The 27033-nt window shown below is 41.6% G+C and overlaps 1 protein-coding gene across 2 annotated transcripts in view; it reads right to left on the reverse strand.

Moving 5' to 3' along the window:
- Positions 1-27033, reverse strand: part of KAT2B (lysine acetyltransferase 2B) — a 94623-nt gene that overhangs the window by 58732 nt on the left and 8858 nt on the right. For both annotated transcript variants that reach the window (XM_081825798.1, XM_081825804.1), the window contains exon 2: positions 5052-5178. In XM_081825798.1, the coding sequence (XP_081681924.1) occupies positions 5052-5178 (127 nt within the window). The remainder of the gene's footprint in view (positions 1-5051; positions 5179-27033) is intronic.

Genomic DNA, 27033 nt, shown 5'->3' on the forward strand with positions numbered 1-27033 from the left:
TTTTTTTTTAAAGATTTTATTTATTTATTTGACAGAGAGAGACACAGCGAGAGAGGGAACACAAGCAGGGGGAGTGGGAGAGGGAGAAGCAGGCTCTCCGCAGAGCAGGGAGCCCGATGCGGGACTCGATCCCAGGACCCTGGGATCATGACCTGAGCCGAAGGCAGTCGCTTAACCGACTGAGCCACCCAGGCGCCCGATTTACCTATGATTTAAATGTTTGAAATAGTCCATGAGAAAAACACTGGTAGTCCCTTCATACCTCCTACTATTCAAGAAAGTAAGCTCTAGTATAATTGGTTAATGCTAGTCTTTACTTTCCTTAGAAACTTTCTACTGTAAATAAGCAGGTAAGCAGAGGTAACCACGGCGGGGGGGGGGATGCGGGGGGCCCACACCTGTCAATTTCTACTATTGTAATGTTTAAATATGAGTGTGTCTGCATGATGTATGTTTATGTGTATATGTTTATCAGAAAAAAGTGATGGCACTGAAAACCAAAAACCTCCCACATACAATTGCAAAAAACTATCACTAGTCAAGTTTAATAATCAGTACATCCTGGCACAGTTCAGAACAATGGACTCCAAAATGATAACAAAAATTCCAATTGTGTTTGATCACAATGGTGTGTTTCCTCCTTCCTGGTCATAGAGGCAGACTGCTACTTAAATAAGCAGTCCCCAAATAAGGAATTTTTATAAATACAAAATTAAGGAGAAATATTTGGGCTGCTGAAGTGCTTTGTTAGGACCCTCTGTTAAATTTCTGTAAATTGAACTTGACTGTATCAATCCCAAGTAACAAATAATTTCAGAGAATGGACCAGAAAGTTCTAGGCCGGTGCTATCCAAAGGAAATATAATCTGAGCCCTATGTGTAATTTTAAGTCTTCCATTAGCAGCACTGAAAAAAGAAACAGGTGAAATTAATTTTAATAATATATTTTATTAACCCAATATACCTAAAATATCATTTCAACATACAATCAATATTAATCAGATAGCTCCCTTTTTGTCATACTAAGCTTTCAGAATCTGGCAGGTATTTTATACTTACAACTCATCTTAATTTGGAGGAGCTATATTTCAAGCACTCATTAGCTCATGTTAGTTATAGCAAGTGGCTATAACATTGACAGCACGGGTCTGGACTAACCATTTCACTCTGTAGATGAAGATACCAAACTGCAAAGAGCTTAAGGGATTGGCAAACTGCTGTACCCGGCCTAGAATGTTTCCTAATTCCCAACTGGATGTTTTATACCCAGGAGACACAGAGGAGTATTCAATGATGGCAGGCCAAGGACACCTGGGATGGAAGTTAACTATCAGGAGACCACATGAAACCAGAGCTCACTGTCATGAGAAAATGTATGGCTGAACCAAAGGGTATGCAACAGCAAAGCAACAGAACAGACGTGGTCTCAATCGAGAAGCCTGGTTACGTGTTGGTAAGTACAGGAATGTTCCAGGTTGACACACGTGCATGATCACTGGGGACTAAATCCACTATACTCAGCATAGTGACTGTGGAAATCAGGACAGTGTAAACAAATTTAAATGCATTTGAGAATTCAGGTCTGCGTGATGGCCTAACAGAATTCCCTATACCCTAATCTCTACTTTGTTGGTAATATTTAAGAAGTAATCTGCACAAATAGGAAAATATGTGTGGAACCTGATTTAAGTACTCTGGCCAAAAAAAAAAAAGTGAGGGGAGGGAAACTGGCAAATTTTTATTTAAAGATTTATTTATTTATTTGAGAGAGAGAGTGCAAGCAAGCAATCGAGGGGGAGAGGAGAGAGAATCTCAAGTACACTCTCAGCTGAGCGCAGAGCCTGACTCAGGGCTTGATCCCAGGAAGCTGAGATCATGACCTGAGCCGAAATCAAGAGTCGGATACTTAACCAACTGAGCCACCCAGGTACTCAGGATATTGGCAAATTTTAACAATTATTAAAGCTGGGTGATGAGTACAAGGCACCTATTAAACTATTCTATCTTTACATACATGGGAGCTTTTCCATAATAAAGTTTTTTTTTTTTAAGTGGAAGGATGTGGGGGAGAGGAAGCATAACCTCCCAAAAAGGTTTTCTAGAGCCCTGATAATAAGACCAATAAATAAACTATGGCATTCCGCCAATAATTCCAAGAGCCCTTGAAAATGTACAGACATTTCAATTTTAAGAAAGCAGACTGAAGAGAGATAGGGGACAACGGGGCGGGGGGGGAGGGAGACCGGGAAAAAAAAATTTTTTTTTTTAAGATTTTATTTATTTATATGAGAGAGAGAGCATGAGAGGGGGAGGGTCAGAGGGAGAAGCAGACCCCTGCCGAGCAGGGAGCCCGATGCGAGACTCGATCCTGGGACTCCAGGATCATGACCTGAGCTGAAGGCAGTCGCTTAACCAACTGAGCCACCCAGGCACCCCAGGAAAAATATTTTTAAAACACCTACAAATCTCAATACCCTGAGAAAAGCACTGTCAGCAACTCAACATAATCCTTCCAGATCTGTTCCTATTAGTACGTATTAAAATATATGTCATATTTTCTAAACTGATAAAATGAGATTTGTACTCATGATGCTCTTAAGTCAGCTTGCCTGCACGGGAATGACAATCTTCCATGCTGTTCTCTAAGGTGAAACTGAGGGTTGGGCATGTGACAGATGCCACACCAATCAGATCCCATCCTCTAGGGATGTAAATCCTCCTAAGCCAATACTCAGAGGACAGGGGCAGATGGAGCTGAATCATCCTGTGGGGGTGCCCTGGACAGAAGGCCCACAAATTTCTGCAGCTGAGATTCCCCAGACCAGACTGAAACTGGGTTTCCCTTTGTTTCCAGCTTCTGGGAGCTACCAGTACCCTTTAATAAACACTGTTTTCTTATTTAAACTGGGCAGAATTCGTATCTGTTCTTGAAGTGAAAGAACTCTGGTAGTAATGGGAAAACTACTACTCACAAGAAGAGCTAATAGTAATGCATAATAATTTGCCATGTACTGTTCTAAAGTTTTTATATGTTTTATCTCATTGAAGCCACACACAATTCTATGAGATAAATACTATTAACTTCGATTCAGAGCTGAGAAAATGGAGCTCCAGGTAGATGAAATAACATGCCCCAACTCACAGCAACTGGTTGTAGAGCCAAGATTTGAACTTGGGCTGGTGGATCCTTAATTTAGTCCTAAATTACAAAACTTCCAATTAAGCAGCTTTTTTCATTAATATGTTAAAAATGCCTTTCCATATTGGAAAATATATCATTTTTAATAGCCATATTGAATTTTATAATATGGATTTCCATAATTCAAACAATTATTTCCTACACTGGCATATTTAGGTTATTTCTAGTTTTTTAATATCATTAATGCGGCTGTAATTAACTGTTCTTTGAGTTTAATTTGAGGGCACATCTTAATTTATAGGTACGTGAAATTTCTGGCAGGGATTTGCCAGGTCAAAGGATAAGTACTTTTTTCCCCATTCTTGATTAAATGTAGCAACCAGTAAGGGTATTTGTTTTCCAAAGCTTGTTAAGAAATATAAGAGAGAACAAAGTTGGCTTTTCTTTGTAAAAGGCCATTTCTGCCTTTGGGCATTCATGTCTGTTTACACGCTCAGAATGGAGACAATCTGCTCAGCTAAGAAAGAAGACTCTGTTTTTAAATGTTAATTGATGTAAGATAATCAGATTTCCCAATCAATACCAAATACAGTTCAAGCCCAGTGCTTAAGAAGTTTCTGAGCCAGCTTTATATTGCATCATATTTCCTGAGGCAAATTCTAAAGGGCACTCGCTCAGGGATCAACTGTGAAAAAGGTAAGTTATAAGCAAAGGTGTTCTGTGACTTTTGGATCCCTCCTTTGCACCGTTTCAAAAATCAGAACTTACTCATTTTAGACGTCAGTTATACAATGATGTAATTATTAGTGTGTTTATTTCTTCTGTGAGATCAATGGTCTCTATTTCCTTTCTCAGAAGGTTAGTCTGGTGCAGTAACTTCCTGGGAAGATCACATAATCTACTTTTTTGCTCTGTAAGTATTGAAATACTCTCCAGCTGAGTACAAAATAAAACTTCAGACTCGGCCTGACACCACGTTACCTTGAAGGCTGTTGCTGCACCATTTGATATCACCGGGAAACTTGAAAGAGAGATGACATCCAAAAGAAGGCACCCACTAAGAAATGGTCAGGGGGAAAAGCCACTTCAGTGAGAATGTTCTACCCAGAGCAGCAGTGGACACTAAGCGACACAGAGATGTTCTCTGGGAGACTGGATAACTGAAGGTGGAAAAGTATAATATTCCAAGATGATCCTGTGTGAACTGGAATTTTAATATCTAGGGAAAACTACCGTTAACTTTTTTTTATCTACCCAAACCAAATACAATTTAAAAATTTTTAACTTCAAACTCGTATCAGGACAAGAACATATTAGCACAGTCCTATTGAGTAACTCTAGCAGAGTCTATCTTGCCAAACTGACAATGATTATCTTGTAGGGATAGATAAGAAGGTTGAAAGGGAAAACACAAGTAAACATTCACCAAACACAACCCCAATGAAGAAAGAGCTACCAGAAGCAGGAAACTAAAGGATAAAATGAAGTACTTCCAGAAAGTTCAGGCAATCAGAAAATAAAATAGTAGTAGTGGTAACAATTAGACAAAAAACCAGTTGGTTGAGTTTTCTACCCTGGAGATCAAAGACCCTCAGGCCCCCATCAGAATGAATCAGGACATGTCACACTTTATTCTAACTAGTTCAGTTGTGGTGTTTCGTCTCATCTGGCAATCCCCCAGTCGAATCCAGCTCTTAGGAAAAAGGGGAAGAGATGGATACGGAGTCAGTGCAAACAGTGCAGGGCTTGTCTCACATAAAGCAAATTCATGAGACTAAACAGCCTCTTTTGTTACTGCCTCACTTAGAGGTAAATAGCATGCAAGTTTGGCTAACCCATAGAATTCAGTTAAGTTAGAACTTTCAGGCAACAATGACATCGTTAAAGTTCCCTTGAAGATTTAGGAACTCACCTAGGGCATGGCTACAACTCCGGCAGGATTCTGTTAGACTGACAATTATTTGCTGCAGATCAGCTCTGGGGGGAGTGGGAGAAGGGTTGGGATTTTTCCAGCCGTTACATTTACAAGACTCCTCGGCCTAAAAAAGGAATAGAGAGAGAAAATTATGTAACAGGCAGCAATGGACTCAATGCTTTACATGAGATCAATACCCACTAATCATAGGACAGCTACCCTCCCCACTCCTGACTTTAAAACTTCCTACATATGCACAAGAAACAAAAACAGAGAAAAAGGCAAAGAGGCTGTTTGATCTAGATGTTTTGGGTTTTGATGTCTTTTTGTTGGTTTCCTTTCTGCTGGCTGGACTCTGAGAACTGCAGCTCAGACAGCGGACCCGTGCCCTTTGGTACCATGGCCCCAAGCAAATGTCCACGGAGTGGTCAGTTCCGAGGGAGCGCATCCATAGAGCTGGCCAAGGCCATAAGCTGGACTGTCCTGAGGTCCTTGGAACGCAGCGGGGGCCTCGGCCATGACTGAGCCTTGCACGCTGGATGGACCCCATGGACCAGAAAAGAAACCCCGCGAACCTGAGGAAGTTAGCAATCTCAAGGACACGAAGAGGGACACACCCAGCTGAAGCCACATCGCTAGCTTCTCCAAGTCCTTCACAGGCTCAGTTTTAGAAATGGAGAGGGCCTCCCCGTGTAGTCTGGGGTTTCCATCTATGATACTTCTCAGGCTCCTTGTACCAGAACACTAGTATTTATTAGTTTAGCAACCCTTACTAGAAGTCTTCCATGCCCTTCACATTTCCCTACCTTCTTTGAGAACAGTGAATATGATGTATTCTAGGCTTTTTGTGGTGACTTGGGTTACAAAGTGGAGGACAAGGATAGAATGATACCAACTATTTTCAATCATAAAAATAACATGTAACACAGCTGACTGATCGTGGGCGAGAGCCTTCTGTGTACACTGTCCAATATGGTAACCACTAGCCACATGTGGCTATTGAGCACTTGAAATACAGCCAGTCCAGACGGAAATGTGCTGCAGATATAAAATACATACCAGATTTAGAAGACTCGTGTAAAAACAAGGTATCTCATTAATAATTTTCACATTGGTTACATGTTGAAACATTAGTATTTCAGATGTATGGAGTTAAATAAAAGATATTAAAATTCATTTGACCTGTTTCTTTCTCATTTTTTTAAATGTGGCTTTGGAACATTTAAAATTATGTATGCAGTTCATAGTCTACTTCCCCTGAATATCACTGGTCTACAAAACAAATTGCATAGATTTTTGTGCTTGGGCTTTGTGTTAGATCTTTGATCACAGGTCTTTTCTCCCTGATTCCCACCCTTGCAGCCCCCAAACCCCCAAACCCTGTAGCAGATGGCTGAAGTTAGGAGAAGTCTGATTTGTAGAAAGTGATAGAATGGCTGCTACCTGAACCTCATACAGAAAATTCTCCAAGACAGGGACAGTTTCTGAAGTGTGTGTCCATCTAGGAGAGTAAGAAAAAAAGAAAGAATAAATAATTGGCAAGGCAAGAAGGCCAAGGTGAAGGGAAAATATGTTTCTGAAGATAAGTCCCTATCCTTCTGAAGATAAGCTAGACCCTGTGAATGCTTGGCAAGCCCAACCTGACTGCTTCTCACATTTTATGGCAATGGGGATAGAGAAGGCAAGACCAAAAACAGCAACTTAGTAGCACAACTCCCAGTGAGTAGCTCAGTGACCCTCTTCTGTTTGGCCAGCACCAGGCAGGACCTGACTGTTAACTGCACTGCTCAGTTATTAAACTGAACTGGGCCTTGAAATTCCCTACAATGAGCCATCCACTTCTTCAGCGATTGGAAAGTTCTCAAGGGCCATGTTTTTGAGAAGGACTCTCGTGCGAACTTGCAGCCAAGAGAGCGTCCCTGTAATCTTTGTAGGGATGGAGGAAACCACCCGCATTGGGGTCCACTCCTCTCCCAGCAGTGGAATATCTACTTCAAGGGACTCCCACAGTCTCCGGCTTTACTGAGCAGTTTGGCTGATTCAACAGCCCCTTCCAAAAAAGCCTTTGGTTAGAGAAAGAAAAATGATGACAATTGTTCCAACAAATTAATTAAATACAGCAGACAGAACCTAGAAGGAGAAACAGCAATGGCTCACAACCTTTGAGTTTGTAGAACTAATTTCCAAGCCAAAGAACTACAGTGCATATTGAGTCATTCAGTCGACAGTATGTCTTGAGGGCCTACTCTGTGCCAGGTACTTTTGCTAGGTATGGAAGGGAAGGTGGTGAGCAATGAGGCAAACAGGCAACACAAATTAACAAATTATATAGTATATTAGACAGTGACAGGGCTATGGAAAGAAAGATGAAGCGATGGGGAAAGGGGGGTTGGGGGAAGGGTAGGGCAGAATCTGCAATTTTAAGTAGACCTTTTTGAGAAAGTGGAAATAAAGCAAAGAATTGAAGGAGCAGAGGGAGTTGAACATTAGATAAATGATAGAAGAACATCCCAGACAGAGGGAACAGCCAGTGCAAAGTCAAGAGTGGTTGGCTTGCTCAACAAAGGGCAAAGACCAGCATGGCTAGAGCACAGGAAGCAAAGGAAAGCGCTGAATTGGAAGTAGGAGGAATCCTACAAGGCCTCATAGTCAATTAGAAGAACTTCAGCTTGGTTACTTGACCTGTCGTCTCTCCTTCCCCAACAGGATCTTCTGGGCTTGAAATGAGCATAGGAAGAGAACACAAAAAGACACGAGGCCAGATGTTTCCACACTCATTTCTTTCTTGGATTTTTTTCCTTTCCTCATTTGTATAAAGACTCCCACTTTCTCTTTTCCTTTAGCATTACTCACTGAGGCAACCTTTTTTCTGTCATTAACTTACAGGAGCAAATCTTCCTATTTGCTTTCATTTTTAACCTCCAATCCAGGATCAAATACACATTCTGTTACACAGGGAAGCACAATAATTACTCATACATTTCAGAATTTATAAATCTTTTTAATATCTAAATGGAAAGGAACTCTAATACCTTAACCAAGGCCCACCAAGAGAACACAGGATTCCCCTGGAATTACCAAAAAGATGCCAAGTTGTCTAGTTAAGAGTTTCATCACCTCCTAAGGCCCAAGATTAACTTTAGGGCTAGGGGTCAGGTGGGTAATAAGTTCAGTTCAAAACCCCGAGGAATTATGTAATCTGGGAATCTGTCCTCATTCACACAGGTAACCACATTAGCTTCTGACAAATGCGAGGGCTTTTGCATCTGGGCACATTAGCAACCACAGCCTAAGTCTCCTTTGGCAGGTTTTCTATGGGCAGGCAGGAAAACTGGTAGGAATTCTGTATGGACCAGAATAACACCACCCACAGCCAGCATTTATAACTCCAGATTCTCAAGAGAGACAGTGACCTAGTGAGACATGAAATTCTTCATTAAAAGGAAGCTTGAGAAGCCAACTTGCTCTGAATCAATCCAAAAGCATTGCTGGCCTATATACTCTCACAAGAGTGTATTCAAGAGCCATCAACCTCGACAAAACGCCACTTTTTGGTTCAAAGGTTTGAGTATACAGGTAAGAAAACTCTCCATATTGTCCTTGGGGTTGAAATCCATGGAATCATACCATAGCTTTTCACCTAAGACAGTGTTAGGAATGGCTTATCTCAGAAGACAATGCTAACAGGGAGTGTTTTCTCTGTATTTGGAAGGTGGGTGGGAAGAACACAGGGAAAAAAGTAGACAGAATGTGAACCTTTCCTACTCTCTCATGCACTATTTATCCATTCTGCAAACACTAACTGAGCACCTATTACATGTCCATCATAGGACCAGATACCTCAACACAACAAATTTCTGCAGAAATAAAAATCTAGGGGCACCTGGGTGGCTCTGTTGGTTAAGCATCCGACTCTTGATTTCGGCTCAGGTCATGATCTCAGGGTTGCGGGATTGAGCCCCATGTCAGGCCCTGTGCTGAGCGTGAAACCTGCTTAGGATTCTCTCTCTCCCTCTGTCCCTCTCATGAGCATGTTCTCTCTCTCAAAAAAAAAAAAAAAAAAAGAATGAATGAAAAATAAGAGAAGAAATAAAAATCTACCCCAGTGGTTCTCAACCTGAGGCATACTGGAATTACTGGGGAGTTCCATTAAACCGGATACGCACACCTGACCCCAGACTAATTAAATCGGGATCTCTGTGGATAGATCCCAGGCATCAGTATTTTTCTTAAGCTAGTAATTCCAATGTGTAGACAAAATTGAGCATCTCTGATCTAAAAGGGTTACTAGTAATGGATCCACGAAAAAAAAAAATATACACACACTTGGAGAGCATAGCTGGCTCAGCTGGTGAGGCAATCTCACAACAATCTCAGGGTTGTGAGTTCAAGCCCCACGTTGGATGTGGACATTACTTTAAAATAAAATCTTAAACACACACACACGCACATACACACACACACTCACAGACTAATAGGAGCACGTCAGGTAGACCTATACAGACAAGGGGCCCTTCAAGTGGGATGAGAGGAGAGTAAGAACAGTTCATTTCCGAAAGAGAACAGCATGTGCATGCTTTGGAACATACTTTTTTTTTTTTTTTTTTAATAAAGATTTCATTTATTTATTTGAGAGAGAGAGAATGAGAGACAGAGAGCATGAGAGGGAAGAGGGCAGAGGGAGAAGCAGACCCCCCGCCGAGCAGGGAGCCCGATGTGGGACCCGATCCCGGGACTCCAGGATCATGACCCGAGCCGAAGGCAGCCGCTCAACCAACTGAGCCACCCAGGCGCCCTGGAACATACTTCTTACCCCTCACCTCCCGTATAGTTAAATATGTAGGTGCCTTCTTTCTCCAAAACATTTTTATGTAATTTGAGACCAGTGATACTCTCCTGAGGCTGGGTGGCAGAGGAGAAAAGAGGGAGGTTAACACCTTCTTTGTGTCAGAATTTTCTAGGATTTTTATGAAGGGGATAAAAGAACATGTATAGTTTAAAATTCTAAAATTATCACTATAAACAAATATATTATAAAATTACTCCTTTTGGGGCACCTGGGTGGCTCAGTCGTTAAGCGACGCTCTTCGGCTCAGGTCATGATCCCAGGGTCCTGGGATCGAGCCCCATATCGGGCTCCCTGCTCCTTGGGAGCCTGCTTCTCCCTCTGCCTCTCTCTCAACCTCTCTGTCTCTCATGAATAAATAAATAAAATCTTTAAAAAAATAAAATAAAATAAAATAAAATACCTATCTCACAAGACTGTTGGAGGCATTAGGCAATTAATGTGGGTAGATGCTGAATAAATGGAAGTAGTAATAAAGATTAGGGTGGCACTGATAATGATAATATGCTAGGAGTACTGTTAGGTCACGATGAACTATGACAGTTAATACTTTAAAAGTGAGGACTTGAAGAGGATGCAACCAATGGAAGTAGTTTGAGGATGCTGGCCCCAGTCATTATGAAAGAGGCTACAGCTCTTACTGAACAAAAGACTGGGCAGGTTACCAGTTATATAAAAAGTTATGCTCCTCAAAGAATAAATCAGCTCCATTTCCACTATAGGTAAGAGCAGTGGGAAGTCATTCAAAGGCTTACTCGGGGATCTTGGTGGACATTTTTATAACAAAACAGAAGTGAAGAGAAACATGGCCAGGCTACATATACACAATCACCTAGTAAGAACACAATATATCAAAATCTACAGGGTATGGTCAAGGTAACACTTAAAGGAAAACATACACCCTTAAATGCATTTATGGGGAAAACACAAAGGTTAAAAATAAACGAACTACTCATTCAACTCAAATAATCTAGAAAAAGAGCAACAAAATAAACTGAAGAAAAACTGACAAAACTCAAGAAAAACTGATTTAATAGGTAGTAAAGTTTTCTGACAACCCTAGAAGATAATGAAAAGGTAGTCAAGATCCAAAAAAGGCCCAGGATCAGATGGTTTTTAAGGTAAGTTCCAGTTAACTCTCAAGAACTATCCAAAATAAATATAATGTGAACCACATATAAAATTTTTAATTTTCTAGTAGCCACATTTTTAAAAAGTAAAAAAAAAAGTAAAAGTAAATAATATTTAATGTAATAACATCCAAAATATTACCATTTCAACATGTAATCAGAATAAAAATATTATTAAGACATTTTACATATTTTTTATGCTAAGTCTTCAAAATCCAAGGCATATAATAACAGCATATTTCAATTCAGACTAGCCATGTTTCAGGTGCTCAGTGGTCATCTGTGGCTAGTGGCTACCATATTGGACAGCAGGGGACCACACTATTCCTTTTACTGTAAATTGTTTCAGAGCATTAGAAAAAGATGAAAAACTCACATGTCATTCTATGAATCCAGTATAACCCTGACACAAAAACAGACAGTGAAAACACCAAAAAAGTCACTAGCCCAATCTCACACACACAAACACACAAAAACAAAATCTGAAATAAAACATTTGTAAGTTAAATACAACCGTATACAATTAAAATCATGCATTAATGCAAAGATAATCCTTTCAAATTAATTACATTAACAAAATAAGAAAAAATAATTACAATTGATGCAAAAAAAAGCTTCTCATAAAATTCAGTATCAATTTCTGATTTTTAAAAATAGCAAATCTGTCATAGAAGAAAATTATCTTAACTTGAAAATAAACATTATACTAAATAGAGAGACACACATCACTCCTATTAAAGTTACCAAAACAAGGAAGCCCTCAATACATCCACTGTTCAACATTGTCCTGGAAGTACACAAAAACTATAAAAATTGGCATACAATCCTTAGAGATTATCATAACTTATAAAGAAATCAATAAATTGGCTGTATAATAGGATCAACATATAAAACTCAGAAACTTTATATCAGCAATAACCACTTGGACAATGTAATAGGAAAAAAAAAATCCTAATGGCAAAAGCCATCAAATACTTAGGAACAAATCTTCGAGATGAGTAACATCTATATACAGAAAACTACAACTTTCTACTAAAGATTAGATGAATTTCTTCACTGAAACAAGGAAATATGCAGTGTTCATGATAGGAAGACACCATATTGTAAACATATAAGTTCTCCTCAAATTAATCTGTAAGTTCCATAATCAGTACTTATAACATATGTAACAGAGCACTAATATTCAGAATATATGAAGATCATCTAGGGGCACCTGGGTGGCTCAGTCGGTTAAACATCTGCCTTTGGCTCAGGTCATGATCCCGGGGGTCCTGGGATCGAGCCCCACATTGGGCTCCCTGCTTGGACGGGAGCCTGCTTCTCCCTCTCCCTCTGCCGCCCCCCCACCCCTGCCGGCCTGTGATCTCTCTCTCTCTCTGTGTCAAATAAATAAATAAAATCTTAAAAAATATATATATCATCTATAAAACAATAAGAAAAAGGCACAGTCTAATAGAAAAAAATAGCAAATCCCGGTGATTCCAAGAAAAATGAATATTAACGGCAAATAAACCTACAAAATGGTCAAAGTAACTAGTAATGGAGAAATGAAAAATGAAAAGCACTGTGACATATTTCCTCAGACTAATTAAATTGGCAAAAATAAATAAATAAAAGTTTGACACTGATATCTAAAGTTGACCAAGATGTGAGGAAACACACTCTCATATATCATGTGTGGGAGGAGACACTGGTAGAGCCTTTCACAGACCAAACTGCAATGTTCATGCCCTTTGGCCCAAGTGCACTACTTGGAAGCTTTCCTACAGAAATACTCACATGTGCTCAATGATATTCGTATACCATTTATTAGAGCAAAAGAAAAATATATGTCAGGTAAAATCTGATCAATAAGAAAAGAATTTATTAAGTTCTGTAGATTGGGGGACGCCTGAATGGCTCAGCCGGTTAAGCATCTGCCTTCGGCTCAGGTCATGATCCCTGGGTCCCGGGATGGAGTCCCGCATCAGGCTCCTTGTTCATCGGGGAGCCTGCTTCTCCCTCTGCCTGCCACTCCCCCTGCTTGTGCGCACCCTCTCTCTCTGATTTAAAAAAAAAAAAAAAAAAAGTTATGTAGATTGGTACCACAGACTATTATGCCACCTTTATCCATACAGCTAACTGTGTAGACTTGGAACCTCTCTAGGTCCTAGCAAAAGGCTGAAAAGGCAAACTACAGAAGGATACAAAGCATAATACAGTATCTCTTTTTTTAAAAAATAAGTGAATAGGCAATTTAAACATATATGTATTTGGATATGCAGAGAAACTAGACAGATACATACTTGAGGGGGGCAAAATGGGAGGAGGGAAAAGGACATTCACATTGTACTTTATATTCTTCTCTATGGTTCATATTCATGGGTTGCTTGCTAATTTTCTTTAATATTAATTCATCTGAGAGGAAATCATAATTCCAGAAAAATTCTAATGACAATAACAGAGCTCAGTATAAATCAGTTGTGGGGGAGGGAGGGTAGAAACCACATCCGTATCACAAACCACATTTAAGAGTTCAAGGATCCAAAACTTTTCGCCCCGTGGGGTTGCTTATAAAAGCCTTTACTGAGGTTCAAGCCAAAAAGTAACAAGCCTGCAATTCTTAAAGAAGACAATATACATTTTTAGAGATATAAATCTTAACTTCACTATTGCAACAGACTTAAAGTAATCAGCCCAGAAAGAAAAGTTTATTCCCCTTCTTGTCTTAACATGACAGAGAAGAATGGCCGTGTTCATGGGGGGCTGAAAATGGGTCACAGATCTCATGGCAGAGAGATTTTGGAATAATAAAGCTTTACACTGCCCTTACCAATAAAAAATGTTACATCCCAAATATTAACCACACTTATTTAAGCTACTTGTGATAGAAGTGCTTATTGAATTCAACCAACAATAAACACTTACAAATGTAACTGAATAAAGGACTTTTCTTTCAAAACTGGCTCACTTTGCTTCCCCCACTGAGTCTTGGGATCCCAGTGGCTTTCACAAAGCAGAATTTTATGTCTTTTGTTCAGAACAAATGAGACTTTTTCCAAATAAATAGAAAATTCACTGAAAACTAATAGGAAGATAAAAGGACAGAGAGAGCAAAGGAGAGGGTAAGAAAACACAGGCAGAACATTGAGAAATATAAACGTTTTGTCAGCCCCACAGCACTGCCACTATGCTGGCCAGGATGTGGCCGGCAGCCACAAGTGGCTATCCAGTCTTCAAAAAGGTAACAGGTCCAAGTTGGGATGCCTTGTAAGAGTAAAACAAATACTGGATTTCAAAAACTTAGTGTCAAAAACAGAAGAGGAATGTTAAAATATCCCATTAAGAATTATTTTCTAGGGGCGCCTGGGTGGCTCAGTTATTAAGCGTCTGCCTCCGGCTCAGGTCATGATCCCCAGGTCCTGGGATCGAGCCCCGCATCGGGCTCCCTGCTCAGCGGGAAGCCATCTTCTCCCTCTGCCTGCCACTCCCCCTGCTTGTGCTTTCTCTCTCTGTGTCAAATAAATAAATAAAAAATCTTTAAAAAAGAATATAATACAATTAGTAAAATTTAACGGTTTGATTTTTCTCTCCTTTTTTAATGTGTTGGAGTGAGTTGAACAGTGTCCCCCTAAATGCATGTCCACTTAGAACCCCAGATGGGATCTTATTTGAAAATAGATACAATTTTTGTAGATATGATTACTTAAGAATGTTGAGATGAAATTATCCTAGACTTAGGGCCCTAAAACCAATAACTGGTGCTTTTATAAAAGAGGCAAAGACTCATTCCTTGGAGTGATGCATCTACACACCAAGGAATGCCAAGGACTGCCAGGAGGCACAAAAGGATTCTTCCCAGAGCCTTTGGAGGGAGTATGGCCCTGCTGACACTTTGATTTCAGACCACTGGCCTCCAAAACTGTGAATAAGGAAAGTTTCTGTTGCTTAACTCACCTTGTTGTTGATAATTTGTTACAGCAGTCCTAGTAAACTAATATATGTGGCTACTAGAAAATGTTAAGTTACATATGTAGCTCATATTGTATCTCTATTGGACTTCGCTGCACTAGAGTTGAAAAGGAATCTTATCCCGCCCCCCCAAAACCCAAGTCTTTGCTATGGACCCTAACAGCTTATGTCTAGAATACTCCCAACATTTCCTAAGTGGTTCTAAGTGGTTCAAGTTATAACCCTCTGAGATATCTGGGAATTCCTTGAGCTTGGCTCACTTGTTTCAGGACCTTATTTTTTTTTTTTTTTAAGATTTTATTTACTTATTTCACAGAAAGAGACAAAGCGAGAGAGGGAACACAAGCAGGGGGAGTGGGAGAGGGAGAAGCAGGCTTCCCGCGGAGCTGGGAGTCCGATGCGGGGCTCGATCCCAGGACCCTGGGATCATGACCTGAGCCGAAGGCAGACGCTTAATGACTGAGCCACCCAGGCGCCCCCTTTTTTTTTTTTTGGTAGGATATACAAAGTACTTTCTATGCGTGTACACACACCATGGGACACTTGGAAACCTACATGCACAAAAATTTTAATACATGTGGGACTTCCTGCCCAGTTTCCTAAAGAGGACATACTAAGTCCTCCTTCAACGCCATTATCCTTGACTGCCAGCAAAGTACTTTCTGCCACGTGTTCCAAGCTGCTGCCACCATGCCCTCTGCCTTGGCCTTTCTATCTCCTTTCCAGATGTGCAGGCCCAGCCACTGTTCTTCCAGATAAGAGGTTTTCCTTCAAAACACCTTTCCCATGTCTCTCCCTAATTAGGCAAGACAGCTGCTATCTACGGGAACTCCCAAGGGGACTGGCCTTGTGGCTTTAACAAAGTACCAGCTGAAGGACAACCTTTTCAGGAGTGTGCTGCCAAGCCAATTACTGCAGCAGCTAGCAACCCGGGCACAAGGAGGGGAAAGCTGCCCAGATGACTTCATCTCCCCCAAGAGCAAGTCTCTGCAGACATGGCAGAACCAAGACGAAAAGGTCACTGGATTGCTTCAACAGGCCAGGATAAAAATTTTGCCCCAACAGAATCCAGGGTTATATGGCAAGAGAATGCAACAGCCTTCACTGTAGTCTACAGAAGCCAGGACAGAGGATGAGAAGGAAGCTAAACTGGATAAACAAGCAATCATGACTCAGATGACAGAGAGACAAGGGAGTAGGGTGCTTACAGTTCACTTGGTGTCGATGAGATGGGTGTGAAGATATTTGGGTGACATCCAGAGGAACAAAAGAAAGACAGCCAAGCTGACTAGCAGGATTCAGTCATGCTTAAAATACTGGGAAGTCCTATTTGCTGGAAAACTGAAATCAGTGAGAGGAATGTCCCACAGCAAGAACACACTGAAGGGAGGGCACCAGGGTGGCTCAGTCGGTTAAACATCTGCCTTCGGCTCGGGCCCTGATCCCAGGGTCCTGCGATTGAGTCCCGCATTGGGCTCCCTGCTCGGGGAGGGGAGCCTGCTTCTCCCTCTTCCTCTGCCTCCCCCCCACCCCCCCAGAGTGCTTGTGCACTCTCTCTCTGTGTCAAATAAACAAATAAAATCTTAAAAACACACACACACACACTGAAGGGAAATTTATGAAGTAAAACTGTGAATCCAACTTTTATTAAGCACCTAAAGTGAGAAAAGCACTTGTACACTTGTTCTTATCTCATCCTGTATGAGGAAGGTATTAATTGTCCCATTATTCAGAAGAGAAAGCTGAGGCTCTAAGATGTTAAGAGATTTGCCTGAACTGTTTCAGTCTACCCTGCAGAAGCACTGGGTATGCTCAGGCAGATAACTGTGGTCCTGTATTTGTGTGTGGAGGTCCTCACTCTATTTTACTACCTCTCTGCTCTGGGTTAGACAAAAGTAGAATGTTTAAAAGTCAACACCAAAACCATTATGAGATACAACTTCATACCCTCAAGGATGGCTATAATCAAAAGAGTGGACAATAAAAAATGTTGACAAGGATATAGACAAGTGGGAATCTTCAAATACTGTTGGAGGGGATGTAAAATGGTAGCCATTGTAGAAAAGAGTTTGGTGGTTTCTTAAAAAGTTAAATATAGACCATTGAATAGACAGCCCAAAAATAAACCCCCACATAAAATGATTTTTGCCAAGACCATTCAACAGGGAAAGGACAGTTTTTTTCAACAAATGACACTAGAAAAACTGGATATTCACTTGCAAAAGAATGAAGTTGTTCTACCCTTGCCTCACACCACATACAAAAATTACCTCCAAATGTATCAGACTTAAACATAAAACCTAAACTATGAACTCTTAAAACAGAGGAAAAGCTTCATGACATTGAATCTGGCAATAATTTCTTGATAGGACACCAAAAACACATGCAACAAAAGAAAAAAATAAACTGGATTTAACCCAAATTAAAAACTTCTGTGCATCAAAGAACACAATCAATAGAGTGAAAAATGCAACCCATAGGATAAAAAAAAAACAAAAAACTGCCAATCAAATACCTGATAAGGGGTTAATATCCAGATTATATAAAGAACTCCTACAACTCAGCAACAAAAGAATAAACAATCCAATAAAAAATGGACAAAAGACCTGAACAGACATTTCTCCAAAGACATACAAATGGTCAATAAATACATGAAAAAATACTCAATATCACTCATCCTTAGAGAAATGCAAATCAAAACCAAAATGAGATCCCCCCTCATACTCATTAGGACGGCTATTAACAAAAACACTGACAAGAACAAGTGTTGGTGAGGATGTGCAGAAACGGGAACTTTCGTGCATTATTGGTGGAAAGGAAAATTGGCCAGGCACTATGAAAAAGAGTATGACAGTTCCTCAAAATATTAAAATAGAATTACCATATGATCTAGCAATTCCACTTCTGGCTATATACCCCAAAGAATTGAAAGCAGGAACTTAAATATTTAACTTCACACCCAAGTTCGCAAAAACATTATTTATAATAACCAAAAGGTAGAAGTAAGCCAAGTGTCCATTAGCAGAGAATGGATAAACAGATTGTAGTATATGAATAAAAGGGAATACTATTCAGCCTTAAAAAAGAAAAGAAATTCTGACACGTTTCAACATGGATGAACCTTGAGGACCGTATGTTAGGTAAAATAAGCAGTCATAAAAGGACAAATACTATATGGCTCCACTTGTATGAGGTACCTAGAGTAGACAGATCGCAGAAAGTCAGTAGTTGCCAGGAGTAGAGGGGAAGGAGGAAGGAGAACTACTGTTTAATGGATATAAAGTTTCAGTTTGGGAAGATGATTATGAGTTCACAGATAGTGGTAGTTAGTGATAGTTGCACAACAATATGAGTTTCTTTTCCTTTTTGTTTTTTTTAAAGATTTATTTATTTGAGAGAGAAAGAGAGCACAAGTGGGGAGAGGAGCAGAAGGACAGGCAGACTCCCCGCTGAGCACAGAGTCCTGGGTGAGATCATGCCCTGAGCCAAAGTCAGATGCTTAACTGACTGAGCCACCCAGGAGCCCCTACAATATGAGTTTCTTAATGCTAATGAATGATACACTTAAAAATGGTTAAGACAGTAAATTTTATGTGATGTGTATTTTACCACAACTTAAAAAAAATAAATGTTTTTAAAAGTTAAACATAAATTTACCACATGACCCTGCAAACCCATTCCAAAGTATCTGCCCAAGAGAAATGAAACATATATCCATACAAAGCTTTGAACACAGATGTCCACTCAACATTATTCGTATCAGTTAGCCAAAAGGTGGAAAGCATCCAAACATCCATCAACTGGTGAATACGTAAACAAAATATGGCATATCCACACAGGGGAATATTATTTGGCATTAAAAAAGAATGAGATGCTGGTACATATGCTATATGACTAGGCCTCAAAAACATTATGCTAAGTATAAGAAGCCAGTCCCATACTGTATAATTCCATTCATATCAGTTCCAGAAAAGGCAAATTTATAGACACAGAAAGTAGATTGATTAGTCTGAGGCTGGAGTGAAAACAGGTTTGACTGCAAATGGACAGAAGGATCTTTTGGGGGAGATGGGACATCTAAAACTCAATTTCCTAGAAGTCACTGAATTGTAAACTTAAAACCACAGACTTTTAGGGCATCCAATTATATCTAGCTAAAGTTTTTTAAAAAGGCAAGAACTGGTGCACCTGGGTGGCACAATTGGTTGAGTGTCTGACTCCTGGTTTTCACTCAGGTCCGGCTTGGATCATGATCTCAGGGTCATGGGATCGAGCCCCGGTCATGGGATCGAAACCCGAGTGGGGCTCCAAGTTCAGCGTGGAGTTGACTTGGATCTCCCTCTCCCTCAGGCCCTCCCTCCTAAAATAAATAAAGAAGTCTGTAAAAATATAAAAATGTAAAAATTAAAACGCAAGAACTGCTAATAACTAATTATCCCTTCAAATACAGGTCTTCTGCAAAGTTTCACCAAAATTGAGGTATATTTTCTCCTCACAAATTAAAGAAGCTTAATAAGCTACATTTGGGGAAAAAAGGGGGGGGCAGTAAATGGGGGTCTCCATCTCTGTCCTCCCCTGACGTAGAAAAGCAAAATAAGTTAGCATCTAGGTGGCCACACCTCCACTGTCAGAATTTGTCTTGGCAAAAGAGAGTAAGTCATTAAGTAGGTTGCCCTGTTCTTTAAAATGAATGGAGACTCTGGGGCACCTGGGTGGCTCAGATGGTTAAGTGTCTGCCTTCGGCTCAGGTCATGATCCCAGGGTTCTGGGATCGAGCCCCGCATTGGGCTCAGTATTCACTGGTGCTTCTTTTGGGCTCCCTCATTCAACACTCTTGACTTGCTGACATCCAACTTTCTGGCACGTTCACAGCTTCATTCGAGCCTCACTGGACTCTAAAGGGATTTCTGTACAGTGAATCTAGTTCCCCTCCTACAGAATACTATAGTATAAACTGTAGGGTGCAGCCTCCGGAGAGTGGGGGAGGAGAGACAGACATATTCCGGAGACGCGAGAAAGGGAGTGAAAGCCAGGATGCAGGAGGCCAGGGGAGAGGGCTAACGTTTTCATTTGCCACTGTAGTGAGCTGCCTGAATGTTCCTCTTAACGGTGTGCATGTGTTACTCTGGAAAAAAAAAAAAAATCTTTTAATCCTATTTTAAAATAACAACACCTGAAGTCCCTGTAAGTTGTGATCCCAATAAATTTGGAAGTGAAGTGCTTTGGAAGCAATTTGGATAATGCTCTTGTGATTTGGAGCAGTGCTTCTCAAACTTTAATCTGAGCCCGAATCACCTAGGAAATCTTAAAATGCTGATTCAGATTCAGTAAGTCTAGAGTGGAGCCCAAGATGCTGTTTTTCTAAAAAGTTCCCAGGTGAGGGCCACACTTGGAGTAGCAAAGACCTGAAAGGAGAAAGTGGTCTGATGGATGTGTTAACACCTTCCTCTTTTCCCAGGATTAACTTCAGTTTTCCATATTCGGTTTAAATGTAAATGGCTAGCTAATCCTTTCTGGGACATAAATTCTTTCTTTCTCCACTGCGACAATCCTTCCAGTTCACACAGTTGTCCATGGAAAGCCAGCAGACACCATAAAGCTAGGACTTGAAACTGGGATTTTAAAAATCTGGGTACCTTTTTTTTTTTTTTAAAGATTTTATTTTTAAATAATCTCTACACCCAACGTGGGGCTCGAACTCACCACCCCAAGATCAAGAGCTGCATGCTCCACCAACTGAGCCAGCTAGGGGCCCCAAAAATCTGAGTACTTTTGGCACAGGTGAAAAGGAGAAGGTGGGAGTGGGGTTGGAGACTTCCCTCGGGAGACAAATTTGCCTGGAACTGAAAGTATAAACAGAAGTGGAAGGGAAGAAAAGATAACCAGCGTGCTAATCCAGGCAGAAACATCTCTGAAGACCTTAATGAACAGTGCCATGTCGGTCTGGAAAGTCACAAGAACACAGAGCAAATACTGCAGAGTGGTCAAGGATACAGAAGGAAAACGGAAAATATGCCATGAGGAAATGACCCAGGTATAAACACCCTATTTAAAGGCTCCTCTTCCAAGCTCTCCGAGAGGACTCTGACCTCAAATCAACAGAAAACCTTCCTGACTTCGCTGTCTGGAAGAAATCCTAGGCCCGGGCTGGAGCTCAATCAGGAACTGCCCTCTTTATGCTAAATAATCAGGTCTGACTGAATCAAAGGCCCAACCCTTGGGCATTATCTAAAAAGGTGCTAAATGACTCCGGTGCTACCCTACGGCCTAGGGATGGGCCAGACCCTGCATCACAGGGGAGTCACGTCTCCAGGACCAACCCAAACACACATCACCCCTGGAAAGGCCTCAAGAGGTCGTGAATGACACCAAGGCCAAGAAACTGATGCCCCAGAACCCTAAATCCCAGACAATCCCTGAATCTCTTCTAATACACACAGAACTAATCTCAGACTTTATCGGTGAACTTGCCAACGCAGACACCTCAGTCTTCAACGGTGGAAAGACCTGTCAAACTGTTTGGCTGACATCGAGCAGGCCAGACAACCAGCTGACAGACAGAATTTTTCACTCTTCGGCCTGTTGTTCTGGCACCAAGTCAGCTGGGAAGAGCAAAATAAACAGTACCATATATGTCGCTTCCTCGGACAGCTCACATTCCCATGGTATCCATCATTATCCGGGCTGACAACTCGCACACCCACTTCACCAGCCCAACCTGCATTCCCAACTGCCCACACCCGGCATCTCTGCCCAGGAAGCTAGCTCTACATTAGGCTCGCCCTCAACCCCAACCCCCCTTTCCAACTAGCCTATTCCCTTCAGTGGCATCCGCCTTTCTCCCAGTTCCTGAGGCTCAGTACACCTGCATTCAATGCCCTCACCCAAGGCCATCTGATTCTTCTTTCCAAGTGTCTCCCAGATTTACATCTTCTCCATTCTCACTGGCAGGGCCCTGGGTCAGGCCTTTAACAGCTGGTTAGAAGAAACAGCTTTCTTCTCCTTTCTTTTTTTTTTTTTTTTTTGATGTTTTATTTATTTATTCATGAGAGTCAGAGAGAGAGAGAGAGAGAGAGAGAGGCAGAGGCAGAGAGAGAAGCAGGCTCCCAAGGAGCAGGGAGCCCGATGCGGGACTCGATCCCAGGACCCTGGGATCATGACCTGAGCCGAAGGCAGACACTTAACCATCTGAGCCACCCAGGCGCCCTCTTCTCCTTTCAATACATCCCCACTCCTGCTCCATCTAACACGCACCGGACCCATCCCCCTACTCTAAAATGCCATCTAACAACGTCCAGCATTCCTGCCTGATACTTTCCAAGGCAATTTTAGCCGACATCATCTTATTTTCCCCTCCCAATAACCCCACAGGACAAGCAATTCAATGCTTACAGAAGGGGTGTGGCTTGCCTGAGTTACCCCAGGTGGCAAAGGAGCAGGGAGCCAAAACTAAAACCTAGAACTTTTCGCTGGCACTCTAAAATATCTCGGGTCTCCTCCTCCTTAAAGTGCAAAGACTCGCTATTATTAAATAAATTCAGTCCAAAATTTTCTACCTGAAATTCATGACTTTCTAACAACTGGTTTCTTCTCTACCCAGAGAGATGTTCCTTTTTTAACCCACAATTTCTGTGTACTTGTTTTTCCTTTTTCTTCAATTTGGCTGGTCTCTTCATTAAGATCGGTAGTTATTTAGCTCTACTTTTAAATGTAATAGTAGCTACCATTTTTGAGCACTTAGAATATTCCAGATACTAAACCAAACTGCTAAGTGGATTATCTCATTTTATTATCAAAACAACACTGGACTACTAAAAGACACACCTAATTTAACACATCCAGAAAAAGGACTCTTGATTCTCATGCACTTCTAAAGCTGCCTCCCTCGTGGTCCTGCCCGACTTTATAGATGGAGCTACCATCCTTTCCATTGCTCAAGCCAAAATCCTAGACATCGGGTTCATTTCAAGTCCTGCTGCCTCCACACTCCTAATATTGCCCCAAACTGGCTAGTCTCCCCCACCCCACTGCCATCACCCTCATGCAAGCCACCATCCGCTTTCTACCCACACTGCAGTAACTTCAACTGGCTCTCTTTTCTTTCTCTTGCACAATTTACTCTTCTCAAAGGAGCCAAAGGGGATGCTTTAAACACAAATCTTATCTGAATCCATCTGAAACAGCCCAGATGCCCAACAGCAGGTGAACAGATGAACAAACCGGTACATCCATCCAGTGGAATACCTCTCAGCAATAAAAAGAAATTAACCACTGACACATGCAACAAGGATGAATCTCAAACATATCATACTGAGTGAAAGAAGAACAGTATGTACTGTTGATGTACAGTATGTACTGGCATCATTTATATGAAATGCTAGAGTATCAAAACTAGTATATCGTGACACAAAGTAGATCAGTGGTTACCTCTGAGGGTGAGGCATTTGAATGGCAAGCAGCATTAAGGGAACTTTCTAGGGTGATTAAAATGTTCTGGGTCTTGATATGCATTTGTTGAAAATGATCAGAACTGGAAATCAAATCATTTCACTGTGTGAAAATTATACATACTCGGCCATCTGGCCCCATCTACCTCTCACTTCATCTCCTACACTTGTCCCCTTGCCCCCCATCTAGCCACAAGGGTAACCTGGCCACCCTCAAGCATGCCAAGCCATTTCTGCCCCAGAGTCTTTGCATTCCCCACCTGGCACTCTACATACACACACACACACACACACACACACACACACCCAATGGCTAACTTTTTTTTTTTTTTTAAAGATTTTATTTATTTATTCATGAGAGACAGAGAGAGAGAGAGAGAGACAGAGGGAGAAGCAGGCTCCCAAGGAGCAGGAAGCCCGATGCGGGACTCGATCCCAGGACCCTGAGATCATGACCTGAGCCCAAGGCAGACGCTTAACCATCTGAGCCACCCAGGCGCCCCCAATGGCTAACTTCTTGTTGTCATTCAGGCCCCAGACTGTGTCCCATCCACAGAGAGACCTTTTTGGGCACGTACTGGAAGGATTCCCCAGGCACTGCCATTTACTTCTCTGTTTTCATTCTCTGTGTGGCATGTGGCACTTACCACTTTCTGTTATTTTCTTGTTTACTGTCTGCTTCTGCTACCAGAAGCAAGCTCTGCAAGAGTAAAAACCCATCTGTCACTGTGTCCCCAGCATCTAAATCAATGCCTGGCACATGATATAACAGTTTGTTGAATGAATGGATAAAGTTGACAATATCACGCTCTCCATTTTACAGCTATGAAATCTGAGGCTTGTAAAGGTAAGTAATCTCCCCATGGTCACAGAGCAAGAAAGCAGCACGTCAGGATTCAAACCCAGGCAGTCTATTCCCTGGGTCCACGTTCCAAAGCACTCTAATGTCTTGCTCCCTTCACTTTTGCTTTTCTGTTGTTTTATACTATTCAATCCACCTAGGCTGAGCCTCTCTCCTACACTTCTACCTGCCCCCAGCTCATAATGGTTTTTCTCTGTGCTGACTTCATGCTTGATTATTCCCTCGAATCTTTCTTTCCCTCTATACCCGTCTCCCCAGCAAGATGAGGGGCTCCTTGTGGCTTTCACTTCCTTTTGTCACTCACCACCCACCAGGGCAGAGCCTGGGCACAGGCACCTAACCAATACTCGTGGATGTGTTCCATTAGAGGTGGGGTGAGTCAGGTAGTCCTTCCTGTGGGTATATGCAAATCCTGGGTTACATGACTCACTTTGCTATTTCAAAGTAATGCTGACCTTGGCGTCCTTGGCATTCTGCCATCCAGTTTCAACACCAGCTTGTTAGAGCTAATGCAAATTAGAGCTGCCACCATCAGTCACTATGATACTACTCAAGCCTCATCCCTGTACTTCTGGAATCTCCTGCATACCACAGAAGCCTCACAGAAGGCTGCACAGGCCAAGAGCATGCAATGATGGGGGCAGGACATCCCCACATGTCCTGCCCTGAGGTCACTGAAGAGATTACTCAAAGCCTCCTCCTAAGGTTAGGGGGCGCATCATTCCAAAAGGATCATTAGAGACATTCTTCACACTTTTTTGTGAAATACATGCATTCATCTCCTGATTAAAAAAATAATAAGCCCTGTGTCTGGGCTTCTGGGTACAAACAGAAGAACATATCAAAGAAAGCCCATGGTAACCCTTAGTTTTAAGTGGGCAGCAAAGCAACAAAAAATATAAATAGTAGTTAGAGAACATGTCTTTGTAGGTGATTTTTTTTCTAGTTCACTAACACCATAGAGACTTTTAGAATACATGGTAGGGCCTCTTTCTCACTTCATAGGTGTTTGGTTTTGTTTGGTTTTTTGTTTAAGATTTTTTTGTTTATTTGAGAGTGAGCGAGAGAGAGCAAGCATGAGCAGGGGAGGAGTAGAGGGAGAAGGAGAAGCAGACTCCCTGCTCAGCAGGGAGCCCGATGAGGGGCTCAATCCCGGGACAACAGGATCATGACCTGAGCCGAAGGCAGACGTTTAACCGAATGAGCCACCCAGGTGCCCCTCACTTCATAGGTTTTAACTCCACTGTCTCACAATACAATTCCCGTGTGAGAATTTACTTCCAATTTGCAGAAGAGGAAACGGTGGTCAGAGAAGGTCACATAATTCACTCAGAGGAGGATTAAAAGTGGGTGTGACTCTCCTTGTTCTATCTTGTGGAAATCCAGGCCACCCGGCAAATGCTGAAGGTCACCAGGTCTGCTGTGAGCACACAAGGAATGGCACTTAGTGACAGAGTCAGAAAATGCTGTTCCAGCTCCAGCTCAGGGCTGCCTTGCTCCTGGGACCACGAGACTTTGGGCATGTTTCTAAATCTCTCTGAGCCTGTTACCTTGTCTCTACAACACAATTTCCTTTCTTCCAATCTCACAAAGCCTGTGAATATGAAATTCACTGTGAATATGAAATTACCCATTTATGGGACGCCTGGGTGGCTCAGTCGGTTAAGCCTCTGCCTTCGGCTCAGGTCATGATCCCAGGGTCCTGGGATCGAGTCCCACGTCGGGCTCCTTGCTCAGCAAGGAGCCTGCTTCTCCCTCTGCCTGCCTCTGTCTCTCTCTCTCTCTGATAAATAAATAAAAATCTTAAAAAAAAAAAAAAAGAAATTACCCATTTATTCAACAAATATGTGTTGAGCACGTACTATGTGCAAAGCACAGTCAGTGGACCTGGGATATGAAGTGAACCAAAGTCCCTGCTTCAAGGAACTTCTGTCCCAAAGGAAACAATATGATATATATATGATTTCCAAGTGTTGAAAAATGCAGTAAAGGAAAACAAAACCGGTAACCTTAAAGAGTGATGGGGTGCTGCTTTTTTGACAGGGCATGGTCAGAAGCCTTCTCTGAAAAGTTGGCATTTGAGAACAGACCAGAATAAGGCTTGAGAATAAGCCACACCAATACCTGGAGAAGAAGAGTGTGCAATGCAAGGGGTTATCAGCATGTATAATTAAATGCCAGAGATGAAAGCAACTCAATATTATACAGATTCAAGGGGCACCTAAGTGGCTCAGTCAGTTAAGCGTCTGACTCTTGGTTTTGGCTCAGGTCATGATCTCAGGGTCCAGGGACTGAGCCCCCCCACACTGGGCTCCACGCTCAGCAGGGAATCTGCTTGAGATTCTCTCACTCCTTCTCCCTCTGCCCCTCCCCTGTGTGTGTGCACTCTCTCTCTAAAAAAAATAAATAAATCTTTAAAAATATAGAAAGATTCAATTCTACTTCAATTGTGATGAAAGGTGATGAGTTGTCATAAGGAATTTAGACAGGAGCTACCTAAGCAGAAATTTAAAGCAGCCCATGGAAATAAATGTAGAGTAGATAAATGGCAATAAGTATAATGTAACACCCCCAGGTACATGTGCACACGAGTAAAAAAGACAAAAATCCTGTGTTAAATACATCAATTACAGAACAGATTACTTCGTAAGTGTATAGTCCATACGATTCCATTAAATAATAAGCTTACATATTTCACAGGAGTTTTCAAGGATGAGCTGTTATGCCAAAACTGTGTTTTGAA

The sequence above is a fragment of the Leptonychotes weddellii genome, chromosome 1 (genome assembly GCF_054177405.1).
Source record: "Leptonychotes weddellii isolate Sample4059 chromosome 1, ASM5417740v2, whole genome shotgun sequence".
In the NCBI taxonomy this organism is placed as follows: Eukaryota; Metazoa; Chordata; class Mammalia; order Carnivora; family Phocidae; genus Leptonychotes; species Leptonychotes weddellii.